The sequence below is a fragment of the Cololabis saira genome, chromosome 8 (assembly GCF_033807715.1).
Source record: "Cololabis saira isolate AMF1-May2022 chromosome 8, fColSai1.1, whole genome shotgun sequence".
Lineage (NCBI taxonomy): Eukaryota > Metazoa > Chordata > Actinopteri > Beloniformes > Belonidae > Cololabis > Cololabis saira.
In genome coordinates, this window is record NC_084594.1 from 48,410,614 (window position 1) to 48,438,112 (window position 27,499).

General features: G+C 43.1%; 1 protein-coding gene and 1 pseudogene across 4 annotated transcripts in view; one reads left to right on the forward strand and one right to left on the reverse strand.

The window, feature by feature from the left end:
• Window positions 1–27,499, forward strand: part of cdk18 (cyclin dependent kinase 18) — a 164,582-nt gene that overhangs the window by 111,612 nt on the left and 25,471 nt on the right. For all 4 annotated transcript variants that reach the window (XM_061728181.1, XM_061728184.1, XM_061728183.1 and 1 more), the window contains 3 exons: window positions 4,152–4,275; window positions 5,582–5,702; window positions 27,055–27,152. In XM_061728181.1, coding sequence (XP_061584165.1) covers window positions 4,152–4,275; window positions 5,582–5,702; window positions 27,055–27,152 — 343 coding nt within the window. The remainder of the gene's footprint in view (window positions 1–4,151; window positions 4,276–5,581; window positions 5,703–27,054; window positions 27,153–27,499) is intronic.
• Window positions 9,789–11,269, reverse strand: LOC133449603 (alpha-taxilin-like; annotated as a pseudogene).

Below are 27,499 nucleotides of genomic sequence, written 5' to 3' on the forward strand. Positions count from 1 at the left end.
TTGAGTTAAAACTATCTTTTCAAGTACCTTACTGATGAAAGAAAGGTTTGGAAATCGGTCTATAGTTTGCCAGTACCTCACTATCCAAGTTAGGTTTTTTTAACAAGGGTTTTACAACTGCTGTTTTAAAGGTATCTGGGAAAACACCAGTCTTAAGGGATGTATTTATGATGTTTAGGACAGGGCTTGAAACACTATTAAACACTCGCTTAAGGAATGCTGTAGGAACAGGATCAATGTCTGAGGTAGAGGAGTTACATTCAGAGACAGTTTTGCAGAGCTCATCTAATGTGATACATTTGAACCTTCCCATGTTTATATTGCATGGTTTGCCGGAATCAGCTTTATTTCCATCATGACTAATGCTGGTTCTGATGGAGGTTATTTTGTTGTTAAAAAACTGTGCAAGTTCTTCACATTTTTTTCATCCATTATTGAATGTGTGAATACCTGCATGATCTTTGTTCACACTTAACATTGTATTATAGTCTTTAACACATCTTTAATATCCTCTCTTCATGAAAGGGTTGCGGCTGTTGCGAAGGGTAAAGATGAGTTATTATTTAAAAGTCTGGACACCCTTCTTAGATTACATACCGGCAGATCTGAAAAATCTGCTAATGATGGGCAGACTGTTTTCTGAGTGGAATAGGACTTCCGCTATGCAGGGACAATAGGCAGATGATGACTGTTTACTCTTAACTCATAGTTAAGTACTGACATTTGGATACTCTATTGGGGACATAAGGTTTCTATTAGGTCTTGGTAATATCATGGAGATAGGAAGTTTTGAGCTTAATATACAATTTAGAATTGTATTCTAAGTTTTAAGGGGGAACCAATGGAGTGAAGCTAACACTGGAGAGACGTGGTCTCTCGTTGATTCTTGTCAGCGTTCATACGGCAGCATTTTGGATTCAGCTGGAGCCTATTCAGCAAATTACTTCGTCATCCTGCTAATAATACATGTCAGTAATCTAGCCTAGAAGATAGAAATGTGTAATTTAGTTTTTACAAATCACACTGTGAGAGGATGTTCCTAATGTTTGCGATATTACGGAGATGGAAAATCACTATTTTACAAACCTGATTTAATATGCTGTTTAAAAAAATAACACCAAAGTTTTGCACAGTAGCACTGGAAGCCATCGCAACACCATCTTATCTCTTCCCCCCTCAGATGCTTGGGATCAAAAACAATAATCTCTCTTTTATCAGAATTTTGAAGCAAAGAATTGGTGAACTTCCAGTCCTTGATGTCCCTAAGACATACCTGAAGTTTAACTAACGGTTCTGTTTCATCCGGCTTCATAGACAAGTAGAGCTGCGTATCATCAGCATAACAATGAAAGTGTATGCCGTGATTCTGGATTATACTTCCCAATGGCTGCATGTATAAACTGAACAAGATTGGCCCTAGCACTGAACCCTGCGGAACACCATAACAGACCCTTGACTGTTCTGAAGAAACATCATGTACATGAACAAACTGGAATCTGTCAGATAGATATGATTTAAACCAACGTAGAGCTGTCCCTTTAATCCCAACAACATGCTCTAACCTGTGCAGTAAAATGCCATGATCAACAGTGTCAAAAGCAGCACTGAGGTCCAGTAGAACCAGTATGGAAAGTAATCCTTTATCTTATTTGTCTATAATTGGCTTATAATGTCTGGGTCAAGAGATGTTTTTTTTAATTACTGCAACTTTAAAAACATGTGGCACATAGTCTATCTATTCAATTCAATTCAATTTTATTTATATAGCGTCTAATACAACAGAGTTGTCTCTAGACGCTTTACAGAGACCCATACCCAGAACATGACCCCCGAGCAGTTATTACATAAACAATGGCAGGTAAAAACTCCCCTAGTGGGAGAAAAACCTATCTTTAGGGATAAGTTGATCTGGTTCAGATTTGTCGCACCAATAAAAGAAAACGTTTTTGAATATTCGAGTCGGGATGGGGTCTAACATACATGTGGATGATTTAGCTGTATTGATGACTGAGGTCAGCTCAAGGAGGTCTACATGATCGAAACAATCTACAGTTAAGTCAGCTGAAGGAAGTCGCAAAAGCTAAAGAAATGCCCGCTGCTACCGGGTGGACCTAGTTGATTTCTTTGAGTTGCAGAGATGCCCAGCTCAAAAGAGTTTTGACTCTTTGTCAGCCTGGCTACAGTGCTGAACAGAAAACGTGGGCTACTTTTGTTATCCCCTATCAATGATGAATAATAAGCTGTTCTGGTTTTGCGAATTGATTTTTTTATAAAACTGTATAGCTTCATCGGACAAACATCTGGTAAAATAATACCTCATATTTTGCGCTTCTACATCGACAATATTAAATTCAAACATTATTAAATAATGGTCGGATAAGATGGAGTCTACATGCGACACCAACAGATTATCAGGTTTAACACCATAGGTGACAACGAGATCAAGGGTATGATTAAAACAGTGAGTCGGTTTGTCCACTTTTTTTGTGAGATACCCATTGATTCTAGAAGAGAATTGAAAGCTAATTTAAGATTATCGCTTTCAACATCCATATGAATGTTAAAGTCACCCAATATGATGAATCTATCTCTACTGATCAATAAACCAGATAAGAAATCTGAAAATTCAGAGAGAAACTCTAAACCCCTGCATGAGCAGGGGGCCGGTACACTACCACTAACACAACTGGCTTTTTGATTTCCAGGACAGGAATTACAGACTAAGCGTGAGGCTTTCAAATGTATTATAATTGCATTTAGGTTTAGATTTTGTTTGAAGACTGGAGTTATAAATTGCTGCGACTCCTCTGCCTCGGCCTGTGCTTCGAGGAATATGATGATTAAAGTAGCCGGGCGAAGTCGATTCATTCAAACTAACATACTCTTCCTCCTGTAACCATGTTTCTGTTAAACAGAAAATATCACTCCTGCTGTCTGTAATTATATCGTTTACTAACAGAGACTTGGAGCTTAACGATGGTATATTTAGTAGTCTGAATCAAATATTTCTGTCTTTAATTGATACTAAATGTAAATTGTTTTTTATTTTTACAATGGTATTTTGATTAATGCCTCTATCACACAGCGCTTGGGGAATGTTCGGAAGGCGGGGAATCGACACCAATTCTGTTTTGCTTGGCACTTTATGAGAATTACATAATGCATTCCTACATCTTTATTGGCAGGCGTTGGTCCTCGAGAAGCAGCAGAGAAGCGTGTAACTGCAGCTCTGCATCCTGGTTTGGGCCATGGATTTTCTGGGTAGTGTCTAATAATATCAGCCAAATTTCTAGAAATAGGAGCTGCACCATCCCGGGTGGGATGAATGCTGTCTCCTCTAATAAGACCGGGGTTTCCCCAAAACCTCTTCCAATTGTCAATAAAGGCCACTTTGTTTTCCTAACACCACCCTGACTGTTCAGCTACACTGGAGCTGCAGGGGAGCGGCTAACAGCAGCTACTCTAGGTCGGTCCGCCGCTACTTTAGCCTCACTAGTTGCAGAGTCTACCGGACTGTGGTCTAGTTTGCGGAAACGGAACTCTAAGCCTGGTCTCCAATGCTATGAATAAACTACACTTCAGACCCTTACCATCTTCATTAAAGGAGGCAGAGGAATAACTAAGCATTTCACACACTGAGCAGTAAGAGTGAGAAACGGCGGGAGAAGAGGAGGCCATGCTAAGAGGCTAACAGACAGAAAGTGTACCAGTGATTGGTGATAATGAAAATTACAAAATTGTAAATGTGCAAGTGCTCAATTGAAAAAAGAAGTTTAGATTAAGAAGATTTGAAGAATCAGAGCCCATGGCACCGTTCAAACAGTTTTCTGCCGAGGAAAATGGCAACTTGAATGAGAAAACTGCTTTGAGGCTCAAATGTTAGCAGTGTATCCTGTAAATGGTATTATAATAAAAGTTGTTGTTGTTATTATTTACTTATGTTGTGTATTAAAGTAATGACTATCCGTTCGGGAAAAACTATTTTGAACATGTGTTGTTGTCAGTTCCAGTTTGAAACAGAAGGGTAGGTGGATAGGAAAACACTGATCATTTGGAAAGGAGAAAACAGACAAATGCACTCACAATATCCTCAATTTTTCATCACAGATGGCATTTTTGATTTTTGTCATTTTCATGTTACCTCCATGCAGATCTTCATGTTCCAGTTGCTGCGTGGACTGTCCTACTGTCACAAAAGAAAAATCCTCCACAGAGATCTCAAGCCTCAGAACCTGCTTATCAATGACAAGGGAGAGCTCAAACTAGCTGATTTTGGTAAGAAAAATGGTGCACTTCTGCAGTAAATGCAGACATCCACTAATAACAACAGTGTAGTTTACAGACGATTCCCACAACAAATGCTGGTCAGTTATATTTTAATGTATTGTTACTTCCTGCATCCAAGCAATCAAGTCTCTTTCTTGAGTTTCCTCACATCCTCGAATTTTTGATACAGTGTGTCATAGTTTTCTTATTTAGTTCCCGTTTTATTTTGAAACCCGTGTCTTGATTTCAGTTACGTGTTGACTTTCCTTGTTCTCATCTGCCCTGATTGTCTGCACCTGTGTCACGTCTACCCTTCTGTGTACAGTATATCCTGTCCTGTCTTTCCCTTGCTCCCTGCTGATCCATACTGTTCCTTCCTCCATGTTTCATGGTTTTTGGATTTTGTCAGGCTCAGGTTTTGGTTTGGTTTGTATCCTGCTAAGCAGCGCTTTTGTTTTGTTTGATTTAAAATAAATCACTATTTTTGGAACTGCTGCCTCCTGGTCTCCTGCATCTGGGCCCTACATCCTATCCTCCTTGACTGTGTGTGTGTGTGTGTACTCACCGACCACTTTATTAGGTACACCTTGCTAGTACCGGATTGGACCCCCTTTTGCCTTCAGCACTGCCTTAATCAGATTCAAGAACATACATATTGACATAATAGCTTCACTCAGTTGCTGCACATTTGTCGGCTGCACATCCATGATGCAACCTCCTGTTCCACCACATCCCAAAGGTGCTCTATTGGATTGAGATCTGGTGACTGTGGAGGTCTTTTGAGTACAGTGAACTCATTGTCATGGTCAAGAAACCATTTTGAGATTATTTGCTCTTTATGACGTAATGCGATATCCTGCTGGAAGTAGCATCAGAAGATGGTCCACTGTGGTCATAAAGGGATGGACATGGTCAGCAACAATACTCAAGTAAGTCTGCTGCAGCAGATCATCTCGACCATGTCTACATGCCTAAATGCATTGAGTTGCTGCCATATAATTGGCTGATTTAGAAATGTGTGTAATCGAGCAGTTGGACAGGTGTACCTAATACAGTGGCCTGTGTGTGTGTGTGTGTGTGTGTGTGTGTGTGTGTGTGTGTGTGTGTGTGTGTGTGTGTGTGTGTGTGTGTGTGTGTGTGTATCTCACTCAGTTTTTGAACAGCTTTAACCAAACAAAGCCAGTGAATAACCATTTTTCACTATTTAATCTGTCAAAACCACAATGACAGTGTGGAGACATTAGAACTAAGCTGGTATGATAAAAACTTCCAAAAGAGACTTTTTAAATCCATTCTTAAACAATGTTCTGTTCAGGTCTGGCACGTGCAAAGTCCGTCCCCACTAAAACCTATTCCAATGAGGTGGTTACTCTTTGGTATCGCCCCCCTGATGTCCTTCTGGGTTCCACAGAATACTCCACACCCATTGACATGTGGTGAGTAATACAAACATTAGGAGACAATTGCTGTTCCTTGAGTTCTTTGTGCATCCCAACAAACTGCAATGATCCTCCTAGAACAATGACTTCTGCCTCAGATAGATAGATAGATAGATAGATAGATAGATATATAGATAGATAGATAGATAGATAGATAGATAGATAGATAGATAGATAGATAGATAGATAGATAGATAGATAGATAGATAGATAGATAGATAGATAGATAGATAGATAGATAGATAGAAAACAAGAGGCATCAATAGAGAAGTAATAACACAGTAATAATAATAACACACTATAAACAGTAAACTGGTATATACAATAATAATAATAATAAAAAAAATAAATAAATAACAAGAAATACTAGTATATAAAAAGATAACAGACGGATATATGCAGATGGATATTTACATAATTGCACGTTGCAGTGAATGAAAGATATTGCACATTATTTCCCTTTATGTACATTTATTGTCAGGTTGTATGTGGTCTACTGTGAGCAGTGCTGATTGTGTAGTCTCACAGCTGCAGGGAGGAAGGACCTTCTGTAGCGCTCCTTCACACACCTAGGGTGAAGGAGCCTGTCGCTGAAGGAGCTCTCCAGCGCTCTGAAGGTGTCCTTCATGGGGTGGGAGTCCTTCTCCATCATAGATGACAGCTTAGCCATCATCCTCCTCTCTCCCACCACCTGCACTGTGTCCAGAGAGCAGCCCACGACAGAGCCGGCCCTTTTGATGGTTTTGTCCAGCCTCCTTCTGTCTGCAGCTGTGATGTTGCTGCCCCAGCAGACCACTCCATAAAAAATGGCTGATGCCACCACAGTGTCGTAAAATGTTTTCAGGAGTTTTTCCTGCACACCAAAAGCCCTCAGTCTCCTGAGCAGATAGAGTCTGCTCTGGCCTTTTTTGTGGAGTGCAGAGGAATTAGTAGTCCAGTCCAGTTTATTGTTGAGGTGAACACCCAGGTACTTATAAGATGTCACCATCTCAATGTCCTTTCCCTGGATGTTCACCGGTGTCGGGGGGGATTTATTACACCTGCGGAAATCCACCACCAGTTCTTTGGTTTTCCCCGCGTTGATCTGGAGGTGATTCTGCAGGCACCAGTCCACAAAGTCCTGGGACAGTTCTCTGTACTCGCTATCATCTTCATCAGTGATGAGGCCGACGATAGCAGAGTCATCAGATAACTTTTGTAGGTGACAGGTTGGTGAGTTGTAGGAGAAGTCAGCAGTGTAGAGAGTGAAGAGGAACGGCGCCAGGACCGTTCCCTGCGGGGCCCCCACACTGCAGACGACCATGTCTGATGTGTGGTCCCGTGTCCTCACATACTGTGGACGGTTGGTGAGGTAATCCAGAATCCAGGATGTGAGGTGACTGTCAACCCCTGCATTCTCCAGCTTGTCTCCCTGAAGTGCCTGCTGGATGGTGTTGAACGCACTGGAGAAATCAAAGAACATGATCCTCACACTGCTCCAGGGTTTCTCCAGGTGAGACAGGGCACGATGTAGCATGAAGATGACGGCATCATCCACCCCCATCCCAGGTTGATATGCGAACTGTAGTGGGTCCATCGCTGGGCTCACCATGGGGCGGAGATGCTGGAGGAGCAGCCGCTCCAGGGCCTTCATCAGGTGGGATGTCAAAGCCACCGGCCTGAAGCTGCTGAGGTCCTTGGGGTGCGGGTTCTTGGGCACAGGTACCACGCAGGATGTCTTCCATAATGGTGGTACCCTCCCCAGCCTCAGGCTCAGGTTGAACATGTGTCCAACAATCCCGCACAGCTGGTCTGCACAGGACTTCAGGAGCCTGGAGCTGATGCCGTCTGGACCCGCAGCCTTCTTCGCGTTCATCTTCCTGAGCTGATTCCTCACCTGGAGGGTTGTGAGGGACAAGCTGGAGCAGGGGGGGAAAGATACAGTACAGGATAGATAGATAGATAGATAGATAGATAGATAGATAGATAGATAGATAGATAGATAGATAGATAGATAGATAGATAGATAGATAGATAGATAGATAGATAGATAGATAGATAGATAGATAGATAGATAGATAGATAGATAGATGGATACTTTATTAATCCCAAAGGAAATTCAGGGCATCCAGTAAGTGAAAAAAACCTCTGAAATAGACTTTACAGTAGACAACTGACTCACAAACATTCAGACACACATACACAAATTACATACATTTAGGGAGACATGTTCAAGAGAAGTAGAGACAGTCTAGCTTGAGTGAATAGTGCAAAGTGATCATGTGCTTTGGGGATAGTACAATGATAAAAAGAGAGTACAAGAGATAAATAAATAAATTATTGAGGCTGAGGTAAACTTATTCGGGAAAGTCCAGCTCCCTCCTCCCCTTCAGTGAGGCGTTGTAGAGCTGAATAGCCCTGGGAACAAAGGAACTCCTCAGCCTGTTTGATGAGCATGACAGTGACAGGAGTCTGACACGGAATATGCTTTGCTGTTTATTGAGAGCACTGTGAAGTGGGTGGTGTTCATTCTCCAGGATGGTCAGCAGCCTGCTCAGGCTTCTTCTCTGAGACACTGTTGCCAGACAGTCCAGTTCAGTGCCAACAACAGCTCCTGCCCTCCTCACCAGTCTGACCAGTCGCCTAGCGTCCCTCTTCTTAATGCTACCTCCCAAACTCAGAACAGCATAGAAAAGAACACTGGCAACAGAGAATGGTAAAACATTTGCAGGAGTTTGCCGCATTTGGTCGGGGGGCATGGTGGCGCAGCTGGTAGTGCAGCCGCCTCACGGAAAGAAGGTCCTGGGTTCAATTCCCGCCGGGGACGCTGGGGGCGCTGAAGTGCGTGTTAAGTTCTCCCATGACTTCGGTGCCCACACCCTGGGTGGGGTTGGCGAAAGGGCCTTTCTGTGTGGAGTTTGCATGTTCTCCCCGTGTTCCCTTGGGTACACGTGGGAGCTACCTTGAGTAGCTAATGTGAGCTGCGGGCACAAAAACATGTAACAGTCCTGGGGCCTCATTTATCAACCGTGCATAGAAAAGGTTCTAAATTCGGTCGTAGGAATGAAATTTAGAATGTGTGTAAGTAATTATCAAAGTGCGGACACCGGTCGTACGCACAGTAACCAGTGATGATAAATCCCACCTGTTCTTAACTGCCATGCTCGTGCATGGTTAGGGTAATTTGCATTCAGAAACGCCTTCAATTGACCATATATGGTAGCAAAACTCACCAATAAGCCAGCCATCCTCAACAGCTCCTGCTTGGAGGTGCACACCAACAGAGCTGTTCTGCAGACCACCGGGCCACCAGGCCAGGCCACTGGGCAACAATGTTTGACAGAGACATAGTTGCATTGCAGATTATTTGTGCATTGATTGAATGAAATTCAATTGTTCACGTAACTGAATTCATTGTGTGATGGTGCTTTTATTGCGATGTGAGTGCAATCTATAGCTCCAATTATGTTTGGGAATCCGGCGTGATATCCTCGTTTAATTTCGGCTTGTTAGTGATGTGTGTATGGGAACTGGATGTAAGTTGGGGCCAGAGATATTATTGCATCCAACACTGCCAGCATGATTCTGCTTAGTGTCGGCTGCGAAATGCCGGATATGTCTCCAATCTCTCTCTGAAACGTTGTGGTGGCCAAAAATCCCAGGGTGACAGGAGCTGGATGTGCAATGGGATGGCTTTGGTGCGTTTTGTCTCACGCTCCAACATAGGTTATAAATCATGGCATAGATCCATCAGAATGTTTTTGGGGAAGCGCCTGCTGAGAAGCCACTCTGTGCTCTCACTGAACAGATCAGCTCTTTGAAAACGCGCTCCCTGAGGAGCGCACAGTTCTCCAAATCCTCCAACAGTGCAAGATAAGCCATGGTACGTATTTTCTTTTCAGGTCATCCTGCCACAGCTGTCTTTTATAGGTTGTCACACCAATTATTCAAAATGTCTGCTAAATTATTAACTGATAATTTTTTTTTTTTTTTTTTTTTTTATCCCCGATTTTTTACCCATTTCATCACGCAGTGCTTATACCTAAGTAACAGTTGTCATGAACTGACTTCGTCATGACAAAAATGGGAGACGACACACAGGGATAAATGTTCAAAACAATGTATTTATTTATAATTAAATCAATCAAACAGGTAAGGTGAGGTGTGAGTCATCAGTTTGATCAGTGGTGTATGGCAGGTGTGGATGTGTGTAAGTGTAGTGTATGTGCAAGTGCAGAAAACTAAAGACAAACAAACTCAAAACAACCAAAAGAAAACCATGCTTACTGAGCAGGGGAGAGAGGCCAAATGGCCCTGACCAGCCTGCTTAAATATTGGGCCTGATTGGAGTCAGGTGTGCCTCCTCCTCTAGGCACACCCATGCAGGCTGGTCCCCTCCTCCTGCACATGAACAGAACACCCTGTTAAGACAGGGTGGGTCGTCACACCTCCCCCCTTAAGAGAGGAGACCAACAGGTACTCTGTAACTTCAGCTCACACATCATTTGAGACTCTACGGCTTCCTTTAGCAGAAAGTCTCTCTCTCTCGTGCCGCTCCTCCGACTCCTTCAGCAGCTCCTGTGCCTGATGCAGCTTTGCATCCACCAGCTGTTGCTGCAGGTCTTTGTGCTTCACCACTTTGTCGATGTGCTCCTCGCGCAGTTTGTACTGTTCGTAGAGTTTCTTGAGTTTTTCTGCCAGGTCTGCGTTCTCTTGTCGAAGGCTGGCGTTTCTCTCGTCGTGCTGCTCCATCTGAGTCTGGATGTCGTTCAGCGTCACCTGGAAATGAGAAGTCACCTCCTTCCTCTTCTCCTCCTCCAGCCGCGTTCTTTGGATTCCTTCCTCCTTGAGTGTCCGGTTGTGTCTTTGCAGCTCCCTGCAGAGGCTTTCCAGCTTGCTGCGGGCCAGGATGGCCTTGCTGTGCTCGTTCCTCAGGTTGTCTTTCTCCTGGACCAGCTGGTTCTGCAGCACCTTCATCTGCTTCTGAGTGTTACGGTTCTCTTCCAACAGTTCGGCGTACATCGTGCAAAGGCCTCCAAGCTTTTCCTCGGGGGTGCTCAGTGTGTTGAGGGTCTGCATGAGGAGGGTGATTTCTTTACCCAGACCTTTCACTTTCTTCTTCTTAGCATGGGTTACTGCGCATGCCGGCAAAACCTCTGTTTTTCCCTCTTGTTTACTTGGGTAAGATGAGACTGGGACCTGGGTAACCACATTTGGAGCTATAGCCTCAGCCCACACTTTATCCCCCGCCAAATCATTTCCAAGTATTACATCGACCCCTTCCACTGGTAACTCAGGCCGCACTCCCACCACCACCTCTCCACTAACCAACCCACAGACAATGCTCATTCTATGTAGGGGCACCGGAATTAACTGCATACCCATACCTCGCATCAAACTGAAATCGCCCGTGTCTGACGTGGAGGAGAATGGAACTATGTTGCGACGGACATAAGTATGTAACGCACCCGTATCCCTCAAGATGTTAACCTTAATTGCCTTTCCACCAGACAGTGAAACAAAACCCTCTGAAACGAATGCTGAATACCCAGCCTTAGGGTCACCCCCAGCAGAAAACATGTCAGGAACACCTTCCATTTTAACACTTAGCTGAGGTGAGGGGACTGCAGGTGCAGCCAACGCGGACGGTTTGATTTGTGCACCACTCAATGTCGTCTCTTTAGCTTTAAGAGAAAAACAAGAATTTTTCCAGTGTCCAGTTTTATGGCAAAAATGACAAACATTAGGGTCACTCCGTTTCCCGGAACCATGCTCCGAATTTAGAACCCCTGAATCCCCCTGCTTTCCTGTACGAATGGACCCACCAGTTTGAAGCGTGTAGTCACCAAATACACTTTTGTGTGTTAGACAGTACTCGTCAGCCAAGATGGCCGCTTCTTGGGGGGTCTTCACTTTCCTCTCAGTTATATAAGTGGCAATATCAACGGGCACACAGTTTTTGAATTGTTCCAGAGTCATTAAATCACAAAGCCCATTAAAGGTTTTAACCTCTGATGCTACACACCATCGGTTAAACTGGACCAACATATCCCTCCCAAATTCCACATAAGTTTGATGTTCCTCTTTCCTCCAAGTCCTAAAACGTTGTCTGTAGGCTTCGGGTACCAACTCATACGCACGTAGCACTGCCTCCTTAACAACCCCATATTTCTGACTATCAATCACTGATAAGGAAGCATAGGCCTCCTGGGCCTTACCTGTAAGGACACATTGGAGCAGTAGGGTGCGCTCACCATCTGACCAACCTCTGGCGTCTGCCACTCGCTCAAACAGGGCAAAGAACAAATCTGGATCTTTCTCTGTAAACTTGGGGAGTAATTGCAGATTAGAACCAACATTAAACTGTTTTGCTTCCTGAACACTCAACTGGAACTTATCATGCTCCAATTCCAATTTTTTTAACTCAGTCCTTTGTTTTATATGTTCCATTTCTTTCTCATGTTCAAGTTTAATTTTAAGCAATTCCTTTTGTTGTTCAAAGGTTAATTGGCTCGAAGAAAATGAAAAAGTTCCACCAGCACTTGGGTTCTCATCATCCTCTGGGACCACCTCCTCTGACAACACACCCTTTGTCACCAAACTGTCGATCAGAAAAATCTTCACCCTAACCTTTGACAGTTTTGAATGGACAGCAATTTTGTAGTGCTCTGCTATTTGTACCAGCTGGTCTTTTGTGCATCTGTCCAGTCTATCCACAGATGGATCCTGCAGAAAGTCCTCCACAGAACTCATTTTTTTTTTTTTTTTTTAATAAAATTTAAAAAAAACCCCACTGCAACGGTTTAAACTAACAAGTAGCAAAAGACCCCAGGGCCCAACTCCCCTATGTAACCTGCCTACCCAAAACCTGACTGACTGGCTCAACCCTAGTCTTCAGTGGCCCTCCCGAGTCCCCCCCTCCAACAAGGGCCTCTCAGTGGTACCACCACACTCCAGCTTTCGTGGAATGCAATCTAAACCAGACAAAAAAAAAGACAGCAGGTCCCATATGGAGACCCACTGTTAAAAGCTACCGGGAGTTGGAGCCCCAAGGACTAAAGCACTTTATAAACTTTATAAACCTGCAGTGAAAGAATGAGTTCCTAATGCTCTCCCCCCTCCCATACATACAAAACCTATGTGTGTCTCCCAAACCAGTCTGTTCCACAGAACACAAACAAAGCTTAAGTTTACCAAACAATTGATAGAAAAACAAGCAAGTAACAACCCAAATCTACCAGTAAACTTAACTAAAGTGACGAGCCCCCATCTTGTCATGAACTGACTTCGTCATGACAAAAATGGGAGACGACACACAGGGATAAATGTTCAAAACAATGTATTTATTTATAATTAAATCAATCAAACAGGTAAGGTGAGGTGTGAGTCATCAGTTTGATCAGTGGTGTATGGCAGGTGTGGATGTGTGTAAGTGTAGTGTATGTGCAAGTGCAGAAAACTAAAGACAAACAAACTCAAAACAACCAAAAGAAAACCATGCTTACTGAGCAGGGGAGAGAGGCCAAATGGCCCTGACCAGCCTGCTTAAATATTGGGCCTGATTGGAGTCAGGTGTGCCTCCTCCTCTAGGCACACCCATGCAGGCTGGTCCCCTCCTCCTGCACATGAACAGAACACCCTGTTAAGACAGGGTGGGTCGTCACACAGTCATGGGCATTGCTCCCCTCTGCCAACCCAGGGAGGGCCCTACACTGAGCTTAGGTCTCCGTCTTATCCTGAGGAGTGACGGACCGCTTCTTTTCATCCTTTTGAGGATTCTCTGGCCGGACGTAGCGCGTGGAAGGATCACGTTATTCCGGCCAGATCCTCCCCACCCCATCTGGCGCCCCGGCTGGCCAGAGGGGGCATTTATAGCCCAGGACTGTTGCATGTTTTTGTGAGGGTAGCTCAAATTGCTACTCAAGGGAACACGGGGAGAACATGCAAACTCCACACAGAAAGATCCTTCCACCAACCCTCACCCAGGGTGTGGGCACTGAAGTCATGGGGGAACTAACACGCACTTCAGCGCCCACAGCGTCCCCGGCGGGAATCGAACCCAGGACCTTCTTGCTGTGAGACGGCCGCACTACCTGCTGCGCCAAGGACATCGCGCATTAGTCGATGTAACTCATCCAGAAATGATCAAAATCTCCCGCGACATTGCGAGATCGAACACGGGAACGCACGAAAAAAAGCCGTCTCAAGCAGGAGTTCGCCAGTTCGAGCCCAGAGATGAGCCCGGGGACGCACGAAAAAAAGCCGTCTCAAGCGGGAGTTCGCGAGTTCGAGCCCAGGGACTACCGATAACAAGAACGTGTTTTTAAGAGTAAAAACAAATGAGATGGTAGAAATAAAGGTTCATTCTACACATTTTCTTCCCTAAGCTATTTCCAATTTCGGACAGTTAGCCTTGTATAGATTCTAAAGGATTATTTTTTGTTTATTTGTTTGTTTAGTTTATTTTGTTTTGGTCATTTACATTTTAAGATGTTTGCATATACACACTGTATATGTACAGTATACACACAGGTATAAATATATATATTATATATATGTACACATTTCCTTTTTTTTTTTTTTTGACCAAAAAGGTATAGGCTGAAGCCTCATGGCTTATTTTGCCTATCCTTTTCAACAAAGGCAGACTTCAGAAACAAAAGATACTAATAAGAAGAAAACGAAACGAACGAACAAAACAAAGAAAATAAACAAAGAAGAGAAGAAAATAAATGTGGTCACTCACGATTTGAGGATAGCTGCAGGAGGAAAGTTGCATAATTTAGACAGTTTAATATGAAGATAATTTATATTTGTGTTCTATATTTATCCATTATTTTAGATTTATAATTTTTTTTTAATTTATAAATTGAGCTACTTTTTTTTAGTTCCTCATCCAGGCGGTTCCACAGTTTCACCCCTTCGACACTGATAAACCGCAACATTTTTTTTGTTCTTGGCCATTTCTGCTCAAAAATGCCATAGCCCCTTAGGTTGTGCCTGCTTTCCCTCACCTGGAACAACTCCAGGATACAGTGTGGGAGCATCTAGTTGTGTGCCTTGTACATTGTTATTGCTGTCTTGAATTTGATTAAATCGTATAATTTTATGGTGTTTGACCGGATGAAAAGTGGATTTGTTGGTGCGTAGTATTTAGCATGGTTGACAATTCTGATTGCTTTTTTTGGAGTAGAAATATTGGATTTATGTGTGTTTGATAGTTGTTCCCCCATATTCAGAATTCAATTTAAAATTTTATTACTTGCATATAAAGCCCAAAACGGCTTAGCTCCGCAGTATTTACAAAATTTGATAGTGCCTTATGTTCCTGGCAGAGCACTCCGCTCCCAGGGTGCAGGTTTACTCGTAGTTCCTAGAGTATCTAAATGTAGATTTGGAGGGCGGGCGTTCTGCTATCAGGCACCATTACTTTGAAACCAACTTCCAATCTGGGTTAAGGAGGCTGACACCACCTCCACCTTTAAAACTAAACTTAAAACCTTTCTGTTTAGTAAAGCCTATAGTTAGTGTTTAGTAAACCTCTAGCTGGTGTTGGTAAATCTCTAGGTAGTGTAAACTCTAGTGTGTTAGAGTCAGTAGTCATAGTTGCAGCTATAGAACAAAACTATAATAGTTAGTCTCAAATATAGCTTCGCGGTAGATATGCTGCTATAGGCTTATGCTGCAGGGGGGCACCAACATGATCCGCTGGGCGGTGCCTCTCACCCTTCTTCTCCTCTCCTTTTTCCTGCCTCTCTTCGCCATTACCATTTTTATTTATTATAAATATCTCATCGCTATCATTTTTGTCCATCGTTCCTGTAGTTTCTTGTGCCGGCCCCCCTTTTTTCTCTTGTGTGCATGTTTGCAGGCTGGAGCCTCGGGAGCTGCGTTCTGGCCTGTGTTCCCGGGCCCGGTCATCCCGTTGCTGCTTCCACCTGCCTACGTGGATGTCTGCTGTTGCTGCTTCCGCCTACCTGCACCCCCCCCCCACCCCCCCCCCTCTGGTCATCCTGCTGCTGCTTCCACATGACTGTTGTGTGCTGCTGACGCCCCCCCACCCCCCCACCTCTGGTCATCCCGCTGCTGCTTCCACCTGCCTGCTGTGTGCTGCTGACGTTCCTGACTCCCCCAGTCTGGCCTTCGGCAGGAGGGTCCCCCCTTATGAGCCTGGTCCTGCTCAAGGTTTCTTCCCTCCTAAAGGGGAGTTTTTCCTTGCCACTGTTTGGCTTAAGGCTTTTCTCCCACTATGGGAGTTTTTACCTGCCATTGTTTATATAATAATTGCTCGGGGGTTTATGTTTATGTTTATGTTCATGTTCTGGATCTCTGGAAAGCGTCTAGAGACAACATCTGTTGTATTAGACGCTATATAAATAAAATTAAATTGAATTGAATTGAATATTTCCACACAGTAACCGATGTGTGGAAGTACGAGGGAACAATACAGTAGATACAGTGAGTTCTGGTCCAGATTTGCTTTCATTTTGTACAGTATAGCTATTGTTTTGGATAATTTTGATCTTAAGTTATTAATGTGAGGTTTCCAGTTTAGTTTGCTGTCAATTATGATGCCCAGAAATGTGTTTTCATGCACTTGGTCAATTTCAACACCGTCAAACTTGATTTTGATCTGTTTGTCAATCTTGTGGTTTCCAAAGATGATGAATTTTGTTTTGCTTAGATTTAATGACAGTTTATTGATGTCAAACCATTTTTTCAGAGTTTTAAGCTCTTTTTCAACTGTTACCTGGAGTTGCTCCAGGTATTTCCCTGAGCAATACAGACTTGTGTCGTCTGCGAACAGAACACATTTCATATTTGTCAATATATCACATATATCATTTATGTACAGTATAAATAGCTTTGGCCCTAGTACCGAGCCTTGTGGAACCCCATAAGTGATCCTTTCCTTTTTAGAGTCGGCACCGTTCATATGTACAAACTGGTGTCTGTCGCTAAGATAGCTTTTTACCCATGTGTTCGCTATTGCCCTGATCCCATATGGCTCCAATTTCTGTAATAGTAAACCATGATGAATAGTGTCAAATGCCTTTCGTAAATTAACAAAAACCCCCACTGTATATTCCTTGTCATTAATTGCTGTAGATATATGTTCAACCAACTCCGTAACTGCCATCGATGTCGACCTGTTTGACCTGAATCCGTACTGGTGATTGGTTAGTAGATTGTGATTTTCTATAAAATCGTCAAGCCGTACTACAAACAGTTTTTCTAAGATTTTTGAAAATTGTGAGAGTAGTGAAATCGGTCTGTAGTTTGTAAAGTTGTGTTTATCTCCATTTTTAAAAATGGGAACTACTTTTGCGGTCTTCATGTTGGTTGGAAAGATGCCAGTTAGGAAGGATTGGTTGCAGATGTGTGTGAATGGGGTTACTATGCAATCTATGATATCTTTGACCAGTGTCATGTCTATGTCAGTGCAGTCAGTTGATTTTTTGTTTTTTAATTGATGAACTATTTCCAGAATTTCACTTTCATCTACCCTCCTAATAAATATTGAATTTGGATTTTGTTTGATGCTCCTTTCATTGAGTTCCTCACAATCACTCGGTTCCACAATGTCATTTGCCAGACTAGGCCCCACGTTTACAAAGAAGTTATTAAATTCATCAGCTATTTCTTTGGTTTTATTTATAATAATATTATCTTTAATAAAATGATCTGGGTAACCGTTATTAACCTTACCTTTTTTTATTATACTATTTAATATTTTCCATGTTCCTTGCATATTATTCTTATGCTGTTCCAGTTGTTTATGATAATATTTTTTTTTTTAGATCTGATAATACTTATTAGTTTATTTGTATATGTTTTATATCTAAGTTCTGCTTCCTTGGTCCTATGTTTCATATATAATTTATATAATAGGTTTTTCTTTTTACATGCATTTCCAAGGCCCTTTGTAATCCATGGCTGATCTAGTCTGGCTTTGTTCTTGGATGTAGCCTTTCTTAACGGACAATGTTTGTCATAATGCTTAATTATAGTGGACAGAAAGGCTTCGTAGGCCTGGTTTGGGTCGTCTGTGGCGTAGACCTCATCCCACGTCAGGATGCTCAGGTCTTCCCTGAACGCAGCAACAGATTCGGGTGTTCTACGTCTAGTGAGTTTGTGGTTGAGCATTTTGGTTTTGGTTTCCTTTTTAAGAAGCTGTGGAAAGATGCTGAAAACAGGGAGATGATCACTGATATCATTTATAAGTAGTCCCGCCGTGGCTTGGCATTCTATTTCATTTATATAAATATGATCAATCCATGTGGCTGTTTCTATTGTGATTCTACTTGGCTTTGTGATGAATGGGAATTGACTTTTGCTATTTATTGTATTAATAAAGTCTGTTATTTTAGGATGTCCATGGGGGTTTAGGAGGTCTACATTGAAATCCCCACACATTATGTGTACCTTGTCACTTATGTTACCAAAAAGGTCATCTAGTTTTTGGTTGAATGTATCTAGACAAGATCCAGGTGTTCTGTAAACGCAGCTGATTATTATATTCTTTTTATCTGCACCAATAATTTCAATAGTAATCAATTCCATAATACCATCAATGGCAGCTGACAAAGATGGAATCATGTTGCATCTTAAAGTTGCATCAACTATATGCAGCTCCTCCAGATTTAGCATAGGTCCTATCCATTGTAAATAGCTCATAGCCCTCTATTCCCACATTGTAACCCTTTTCTTTTTCCAGCCAGGTCTCGGAAACTGCAATCACATTGAATTTGCTGAGTTGTTTCAAGTAGTTATGTATTTTTGAATGATTTTTGTAAAGACTCCTGCTGTGTATTATTGAGTGTTAAGTGTATTATTGAAAAAGCACCTTCTGTTTTAATACTTTTGAATTGCTCATCAGTATAATACTCACAGGTATTATTTATCCTATTAAAGAAATGGTTTTCTGGGTCTATATCATTACCAAATTCGTGCATTTTGTATTCCATGTTATCAAAGGTTATCAAGTTAAGGGTTTCATATTTTGAGTAGAGTTATTTGCAGGAATTCTTCGTATTATTAGGGCCCGAGCACCTTCAGTGCGAAGGCCCTATTGTATTTGCAGGAATTTTTATTATTTTTTTTCTTCTGAGAAAAGGAGGGCCTTTTTGCCCCCTTAAACGTGCCCAAAAAGTCACCAAATTTTGCACGCAAGCCAGGCCTGGCGAAAATGTTTATATTTAATGGTTTACATTAATGGGCGTGGCAAAATGGCTCAACAGCGCCCCCTTGAAAACTTTGTGCCTCAAGCCCCACGATACGGTTTGACGTACAGGCACGAAAATCGGTACACACCTGTATCATGGCCCAACTTAAAGAAAAGTCTCTTGGTGCCATGGCCGAAACCGAACAGGATGTCGGCCATTTTGAATTAATCGCGTGTTTCCATGTGTTCCTGCTTCCTGGATTGGCAGTGGATGTCGTCACACCCCCCCCCCAAAAAAAAAAAAAAATCACTGGGTTTGTATGTGTATATTTATGTATGTGTACGCATATGTATGCGTATATATATGTATATATATTAAATATAGTAATAATGCACGTGTGTATGCTTTTGGTTTCTACCGTCATGGTATCAATCATTAATATGTGTGCAGACAAGGGAAAAAACAAAAAAAAAATGTGCGTCTCCATCCTCCGACACCACGCATTACTTTTCTCTTTCAAAAGCGTTACCGTGGCGACGCTAGATGCCAAAAAGCGTGCCCACCCTTCATCTGATTGGTTCAGACAGAAAAAACTTTGCGCCTCATGCCCCATAATACGCTTTGACGTACATGTACGCATTACTTTTCTCTTTCAAAAGTGTTACCGTGGCGACGCTAGACGCCAACAAGCGCTCCCCCCCTTCATCTAATTGGTCCATATTTGATAGTTCCCCAAAAGGCACCAAATTTGGCATGCAAGCCAGGCCTGGCGATAAATTTGATATTTCATGGTTTGCATTAATGGGCGTGGCAAAATGGCTCAACAGCGCCCCCTTGAAAACTTTGTGCCTCAAGCCCCACAATACGGTTAGACGTACATGCACGAAAATCGGTACGCACCTGTATCATGGCGCAACTTAAACAAAAGTCTCTTGGGGTCATGCCCGAAACCGAACAGGATGTCGGCCATTTTGAATTAATCGTGTCATTTTGGCGAAATTTATGTCATTCCTTCAGCAGTTAATTCAGCCCGAACCGTAACGTGCCCCCAAGTGTTTTGTACATCAAAATGTGCGTCTCCATCCTCCGACACCACGCATTACTTTTCTCTTTCAAAAGCGTTACCGTGGCGACGCTAGACGCCAAAAAGCGTGCCCACCCTTCATCTGATTGGTTCAGACAGAAAAAACTTTGCGCCTCAAGCCCCATAATACGCTTTGACGTACATGAACGAAAATCAGTACACACCTGTATCATGTCGCAACTAAAAGAAAAGTCTCTTGGCGCCATGGCCGAAACTGAACAGGAAGTCGGCCATTTTGAACATTCTGAATTAATCGCGTAATTTTGGAGCAATATATGCCATTCCTTCGAGAATTAATTCAGCCCGAACCGTATCGTGAACCCAGATGTGTTATACATCAAAATGTGGGTCTCCATCCTGCGACTACACGCATTACTTTTCTCTTTCAAAAGTGTTACCGTGGCGACGCTAGACGCCAACAAGCGCAACCCCCCTTCATGTGATTGGTCCATATTTGATAGTTCCCCAAAAGGCACCAAATTTTGCACCCAAGCCAGGCCTGGCGAAAAATGTGATATTTAATGGTTTGCATTAATGGGCGTGGCAAAATGGCTCAACAGCGCCCCCTTGAAAACTTTGTGCCTCAAGCCCCACAATACGGTTAGACGTACATGCACGAAAATCGGTACGCACCTGTATCATGGCGCAACTTAAAGGCGACCTATTATGGCATTTAATGTATATTTTAAACAGGCCTTGAATGTCTTAAAAACAATCTAAAGCTTGTTTTTTCTACATAAATCATAAATCCATCCTGTGGGCCCTGTCACTAGTTTTACCGCTTCTAACCTCTTTTTCTGCGCCTCATTTTTAGGGAAGGGGGGGGTATGATAATGAGGCTCTGTGCTGATTGGCTCCCTGAATGACGTGTAGCAGGGGAGGAGCATAAACCTCGCTCCGCCAGAGCAGCCCAAGCCTGTAAATAAATCCCAACACTGAAGTTTCACAAATGGAAACTTTATTGTTAAAAAAATAAAATATGAGTTGTATATAAATAACATTTATGCACTATTTAAGCCGGATCTGCCCGGCGGATGCTGAACGGTGGCCCCGGAGCCACGCCGGGCGCCCGGGAGCAGCGCTGCTGGAGCAGCGCGCATCACCGCGGCTTTAACCGGGAAATCTGACCGGTTCCGACCGGCCGGGACCGCAGGAACCGGCCTGGACTGGTAGCAGGGACTCCCGGGGACCGACCAGCGGAATTTCAGCCGGATCTGCCCGGCGGATGCTGCGCGACGGGCGCCGCAACCCCACGGCCGGCGCACAGATCGGCTCCGGAGCGCATCCGCGGCGCATCGCCCGTTACAGGGGATCAAACCGACAGATTTGCCTGAAAATCTCGGAGAGTGAAGCTGGTCCAGCCTGGGACAGACCCCCGAGGACCCAGCTCCCAAACCACCCGGGAACCTGGATGATTTAACCCGGATCCGCTCCGCCGCGGCGCCGCGTCCGACTGGCTGAAGGAAGGGCCGCTCCAGCAGCGGAGAGAGCTGGTTGTGGGCGTGGTTTCAGCAGCGGAGGCTGAACCTATGGAAATCTGCTCCTGTCGTTACGTAACGACAGGAGCAGATTCTAATCGGCTCAAAAAAAACCACGTGACACTGGGGGACTCTGTCCTGCGGGGGTCAGAGAACTTGCAGAAATTCATGGTATTTTGTCTCCCCTGTGCTGGCAGGGTGAGGGGAGACCACTTTATATATGTTAAAACAAGAAAAAACGTGTTTTTCATAATAGGTCCCCTTTAAACAAAAGTCTCTTGGGGTCATGCCCGAAACCGAACAGGGTGTCGGCCATTTTGAATGAATCGTGTCATTTTGGCGAAATTTATGCCATTCCTTCGGCAGTTAATTCGGCCCGAACCGTAACGTGCACCCAGGTGTGTTATTCATCAAAATGTGCGTCTCCATCCTGCGACACCACGCATTACTTTTCTATTTCAAAAGCGTTACTGTGGCGACGCTAGACGCCAAAAGGCGCGCCCCCCCCTTCATCTGATTGGTCCATATTTGATAGTCACCAAATTTTGCATGCAAGCCAGGCCTGGCGATACATTTGATATTTCATGGTTTGCATTAATGGGCATGGCCTAACGGCTCAACAGCGCCCCCTAGAATACTTTTCTGTGCCATAACTTTTGAATGGTTTGACATAGAGAGTTGTGGGTGGTGTCATGGGACTCGATATTGAGTCATTGACCATAATTGGTGAAAATTAGCTCCGCCCCTTCTTCTGATTGGTTGTCCATATTTCCTGCCATACATTTTGAATGTTTTGACATAGAGAGTTGTGGGTGATGTCACCTGAATCGGTATTGAGTCCTTGAGCTTCATTGGCCTGAATTAGCCCCGCCCCTTCTTCTGATTGGTTGTCCCGATTTTCTACTATAACTTTTGAATGGTTTTACATAGAGAGTTGTGGGTGGTGTCGTCAGATTCTGTATGGAGTCCTTGACCTTCATTGGCCTGAATTAGCCCCGCTCCTTCTTCTGATTGGTTTTCCCGATTTTCTACTATAACTTTTGAATGGTTTGACATAGAGAGTCGTGGGTGGTGTCATTGGACACTGTATTGAGTCCTTGACCTTCTTTGGCCTGAATTAGCCCCGCCCATTCTTCTGATTGGTTGTCCCGATTTTCTACTATAACTTTTGAATGGTTTAACATAGAGAGTCGTGGGTGGTGTCATCAGATTCTGTATGGAGTCCTTGACTTTCATTGGCCTGAATTAGCCCCGCCCATTCTTCTGATTGGTTGTACCTTTTTTCTGCTATAACTTTTGAATGGTTTAACATAGGAAGTCGTTTCTGATATGCTTATGGGGGGCGGTGGCCGTGAGTGCGAGGGCCCGTTCATCGCTGCTTGCAGCTTTAATTTATATTTACAATACTAATATTTTATAATAAGATGTAAAAAGGCATGTAATGACTAATATTTAGAAATAAAAAAAGAAAAACACCCATAACAATAACAATACCCCCCGCCCCCCAAAAAAAAGCTGCTAAACCCAAACACAAAAACATAAAAAAGCAAAAAAGTTACCACCAAATAAACTAAACCCAACTAATTAACTTTTAAGAAGCAGGGGGGTCCTTGTTTTCAGTTTTTTTTGCTTTTTCTGTAGCCCTTTTTCTCCAATTCAGCCCTCCATTGATCATATGACTGTGTTTCTTTCTCCACATTACCAGTTGCCGAAATACTGCCTGTGTGATGGCGTTTTTTTAGCTTTCTTTGCACTTGCTGCAAATAATCACATCTGTCTTTCTGGTGTATTTTCTTTTTCCTTGGGCTGTGTGCTCTTCTACCTGTTTCCTACATCCGCTTTCATTGTGTGCTTGTGTCTGGGTGGATGGTGATGATAATGGTATATATAAAAGTATGTATTGTGAGCATCCAGGTGCAGCCGTCACCTGTGAGGATGCAGCCCCTGACGGGACAACGTAGCCAGGTGGCAGTTGTGACAGGAAGTGCAGCTGTGGATGGGGCTGTGGAGTTGGGAAGATGGCTTGGGGCTGTGGAGTTGGGAAGATGGCTTGGGGTTGTGGCCTCCCTTTCAGATGTGCTTCCCCAGCAGTATTTGGTGGCAAGATGAATTGATGAGGCGGAAGTAAACTGGCTGAAAACAGGGAAGGACCTTTCTGTACTGCTGGAGGTAGTTTTTCTGGGGCAGCCATGGGTGGATCTGGAGCTGGGATGCCCCGGAGCAGAATTTTTTGTTCCTGTTGCGCCTGCTGTACCTGTGTAAAATAGATATATAAGAAGATTAGTACTTTCTTTTCAAGGCTTTAATTACCTCGGAAATGCAGGTAAATGTGAGGTAAAGTGAAATTTCTGTAAAGCTGTCAGCAGCAATAAAGGTGAAAGATAACACTTGATTGTTTTCATTGTAAATCCATTGTTTTGGTGCAAAATTGTACAGATTCTGTCATTGTTCAAATCCTTCTGTAATGAACTCTATATGAAGTATGCTGAGGTCCTCACCATTGTGTGAGTGTGGCAGCGTTTACTTCGGGGAGCTGGATGGTGGTCTCACTCATCACTCTACCGTTTCTTATCACACACTCCCGGATGTGTTTGTATAAACGAGCCACCATTGTGAACCGGGACACCTTTTTCCCATCACAGTGCACAGCATTTGGGTAGAGGGCACAGAGTCTCAGGAAGACGGCCTCCACCACCCTGTTACAGTCAGGCCACCGAGCTGGACTCTGGGCCCTGATGAAAGATCTGAAAAATACAATCCCATATATACTATTAAAACACAACTGTTTTCAGTGTTATTATTTTGTAATTAGATATTTTGAATTGTGAAGATATATTTCAGTCAAGACCTTGTTCTTGCTTAGATTTATCAACCTTTTGGTGCTCTCTACACCTGGTGCCACAATCTTTTTGGTTGCCCTGAATCGACCCTGTGACAGGTTGGTTCTGTGACGTTTTTTCGGTAAATGGTTTTCCTTTTGTCGTACTCCCCCAGCATTTGCCACAGGGTGATGACCTGGTTGGCCTCTTCTCCACTCAAGGCAATAAACTCTATGTACACCAGCAAAGCATAATTTTAATATCTATTTTCAAATTCCTTCTTACATCATGTGAGGAGGAGGCTTCAGAAGCTTGAGCAGCAGTTCCTGACGAAGGTTGCTGTGTTGGGGCTACATAGAAGAGCAAGGTTATTACTTATGTATATGTGTTCCTGGCTAATTTTACTTCTACCCATTTTTGTATTTAGAGTTGGTGTATTTATATACTAAAAGTTCTATTAATACTTCAGTAAAACTCACAGCATTGAGTATCAGGAAGAATTGCTGGCCTGGATTTAGCCATCAGTTGGCTGTCCAAAGGAGAAGCCGTAGCTGAAGTAGGGACCGCTGGCAGACATGTGGAGCTGATAGATGGAGGAGCTGAAGGAGGGACCGCTGGCAGACATGTGGAGCTGGTAGATGGAGGAGCTGAAGGAGGGACCGCTGGCAGACATGTGGAGCTGGTAGATGGAGGAGCTGAAGGAGGGACCGCTGGCAGACATGTGGAGCTGGTAGATGGAGGAGCTGAAAGTGGTGAAAGTGGTGGAATAGGAGCGGCTGCAGACGATTGTGAGACGGCAGGTCTTCGCTCTGTCCAAGGATGGAATGGTCATGTCTACAAACTCCACAGTCTCAATGAAACCCTCCTGGACCTCATTATTCTCTGACTGCTCAATGGCCGCATTGTAATCGCGCAGCACTTTACCGGTTTGCTTGTAGAGATACTCCACTCCAATAAGCTCATCTAAAAACATATCAAGAACATAAAACAATCAAAAACCTATACAAAAATAATCTGGGAAGAGCAAAATGATAAATGTTAAATTAACGCGAGACAGTGTGTATATGTATTTGCCCTTTTTTCATGAGTGTCATGGAAAATGTAGGCATACTATGTTTTGCAAGGGAGAGTTAACAGCAAGGTGATAATGGCTGTGAGTAGGTGCCAACACAGATGAAGGTGTTAAGTCTTCTTTGATCATGCCTGGTGACCTCTCTCTAAAAGGACAAGCCCCCATAGCCAGGTGCAGATGTGCCTTGAATGACCTGCCTGTTCCCACTCTTTGAACTTGCAGGCTTCCTGAGTGACCTATCAAAGAAATGTACCCATGTTTCCTCAGACACAACTGTCCAGTGTAACTGTGGTTCTGTGTTTGATAGTTAGTCCGCGATCGGGGCACTCGTCACGTGATCAGGAACTCTGCTCGTCACTCTATGACGTAGAGGGAATTCCCTGTGGTGACGAAATGGGAGAATGGTTAAAACAATTAATTTAAATATCGCCTGTCTCCACTTCCTGGTTCAAAAGCAATTAAAAATGATATTTTGTGTCTGGACGACGCTCTGGTTAAGGTCTAGTTAGGTTATTGCACCACTTATGATTGGTTAGAAGTAGGAACGCTTGTGGTTTTGGCTAAAAATAATAATTTCACATCACTTACACCACCTCCGCCTTCATGGCAACAGCAAACATGGTTAAATACTCGAATTTACGTTAAATACTAGAAAACACGGTTAAATACTCGCCGTCAAAATACTGTTAAAAATCATCAAAGCACCATTTAAACACTGTTAAAACAGCGTTAAAAACATGCTTTTACAAACTGACAGCAACAAACAGTAACTTGCGCGTCAAAAACCCATAACTTAGCCACTATAATAAAGAATAATATATACATAATAATAATGTAATAATCCGTGTATATATCACGACAACGGATCCCATTGACTTCGCATAGTACTATATCCGTGGTGCTCACACGGAATTATACCATTTCCGTGTTGGTGCCACGTTAAATAGTGGTGAGAGGTCGTGGGCATTTCACAGATTTTTGTGAGCTCAGGTTGAACAGGGAACATGTGTGAAGTTTGAGATTGCTGAACACTGACTCTTTTAATGGATTTTATTTGTAGTTTCACTGTTCTACCACTAGATTTTGTGTGTATGCATGGTCAGAGTTGTGCTTAAATTTACACACGTTCCTACACACAAGTAAGTTGATAAATTCCATACTTTGCGTGGGAATGTTCTTACGCACACATTACGCACACATCCGTGCGTACGCACGGTTGATAAATGAGGCCCCTGGGCTCTACTGCCCAGTGCAGGGCCCTCCCGGGGTTGGGAGAAGGGAACAATACCCAGGACTGACTTAGAGCACTGGGTGATAAAATGGGTAAAAAAAAAGTCAAATTGATCAGGTAACATTAAGTAAAAACCCTGTCATGTTTCTGGATCAGCCTGTACATTTAAAACAGTTGTTTTCACTAACAACCTACCATCTACCTGCAGAGGAGCGGAAGCAACTGCTGGACAGGAGTTTTTACTGTATGGCCCCTGGATTATACACTTCTGTATTTGAAGAGACAGATAACGGCAACATTTTGTCACATTTAACTTTGAACAATGTTTAAAATAGTGGTGTGAGTCAAAAGTGACTTATGGCAACGATATTTTCAGCCCACTTGCACCATAATCACATTGACTTATAATGAGCACCTTTTTTAAAGTGACTTTGTTTGTTAAATACAACCCAAGTTGTACTGCCTAATGATGTTTTTTTGTGTTTTTTATCCCTTCCTCTTCATCTGATCACTTTTTTAGGGGCGTGGGCTGTATCCTGTATGAGATGGCCACAGGCCGTCCAATGTTTCCTGGTGCCACTGTGAAGGAGGAGCTTCATCTTATATTTAGGCTCATGGGTAAAATAAACATTATACGCTAACAGTGCAACGACTAGACTAAAATCATGACTCATATAGGACCTTTTTACTTATGCATGTGCTGTACAATGTGTTTGTCATACACCCATTCAATTCATCTCATTAAATTAATATATGGTCTATATGCAGTACTGTTCAAAAGTCTTAGGCACTCTGGTCTTGTTGGTTCATCAAACTTTTAATGACTTTCTATGTTTATCTTAATGCCTTAATGCCATAACTGTGGCAATATTAGGAGACTGATTAATCAGCTTTAATAATCACTATCAGCCCCATCATTCCCATTATGGTCAATGTCTAGAACAAAAGTCAGTATTAAGGAGCCC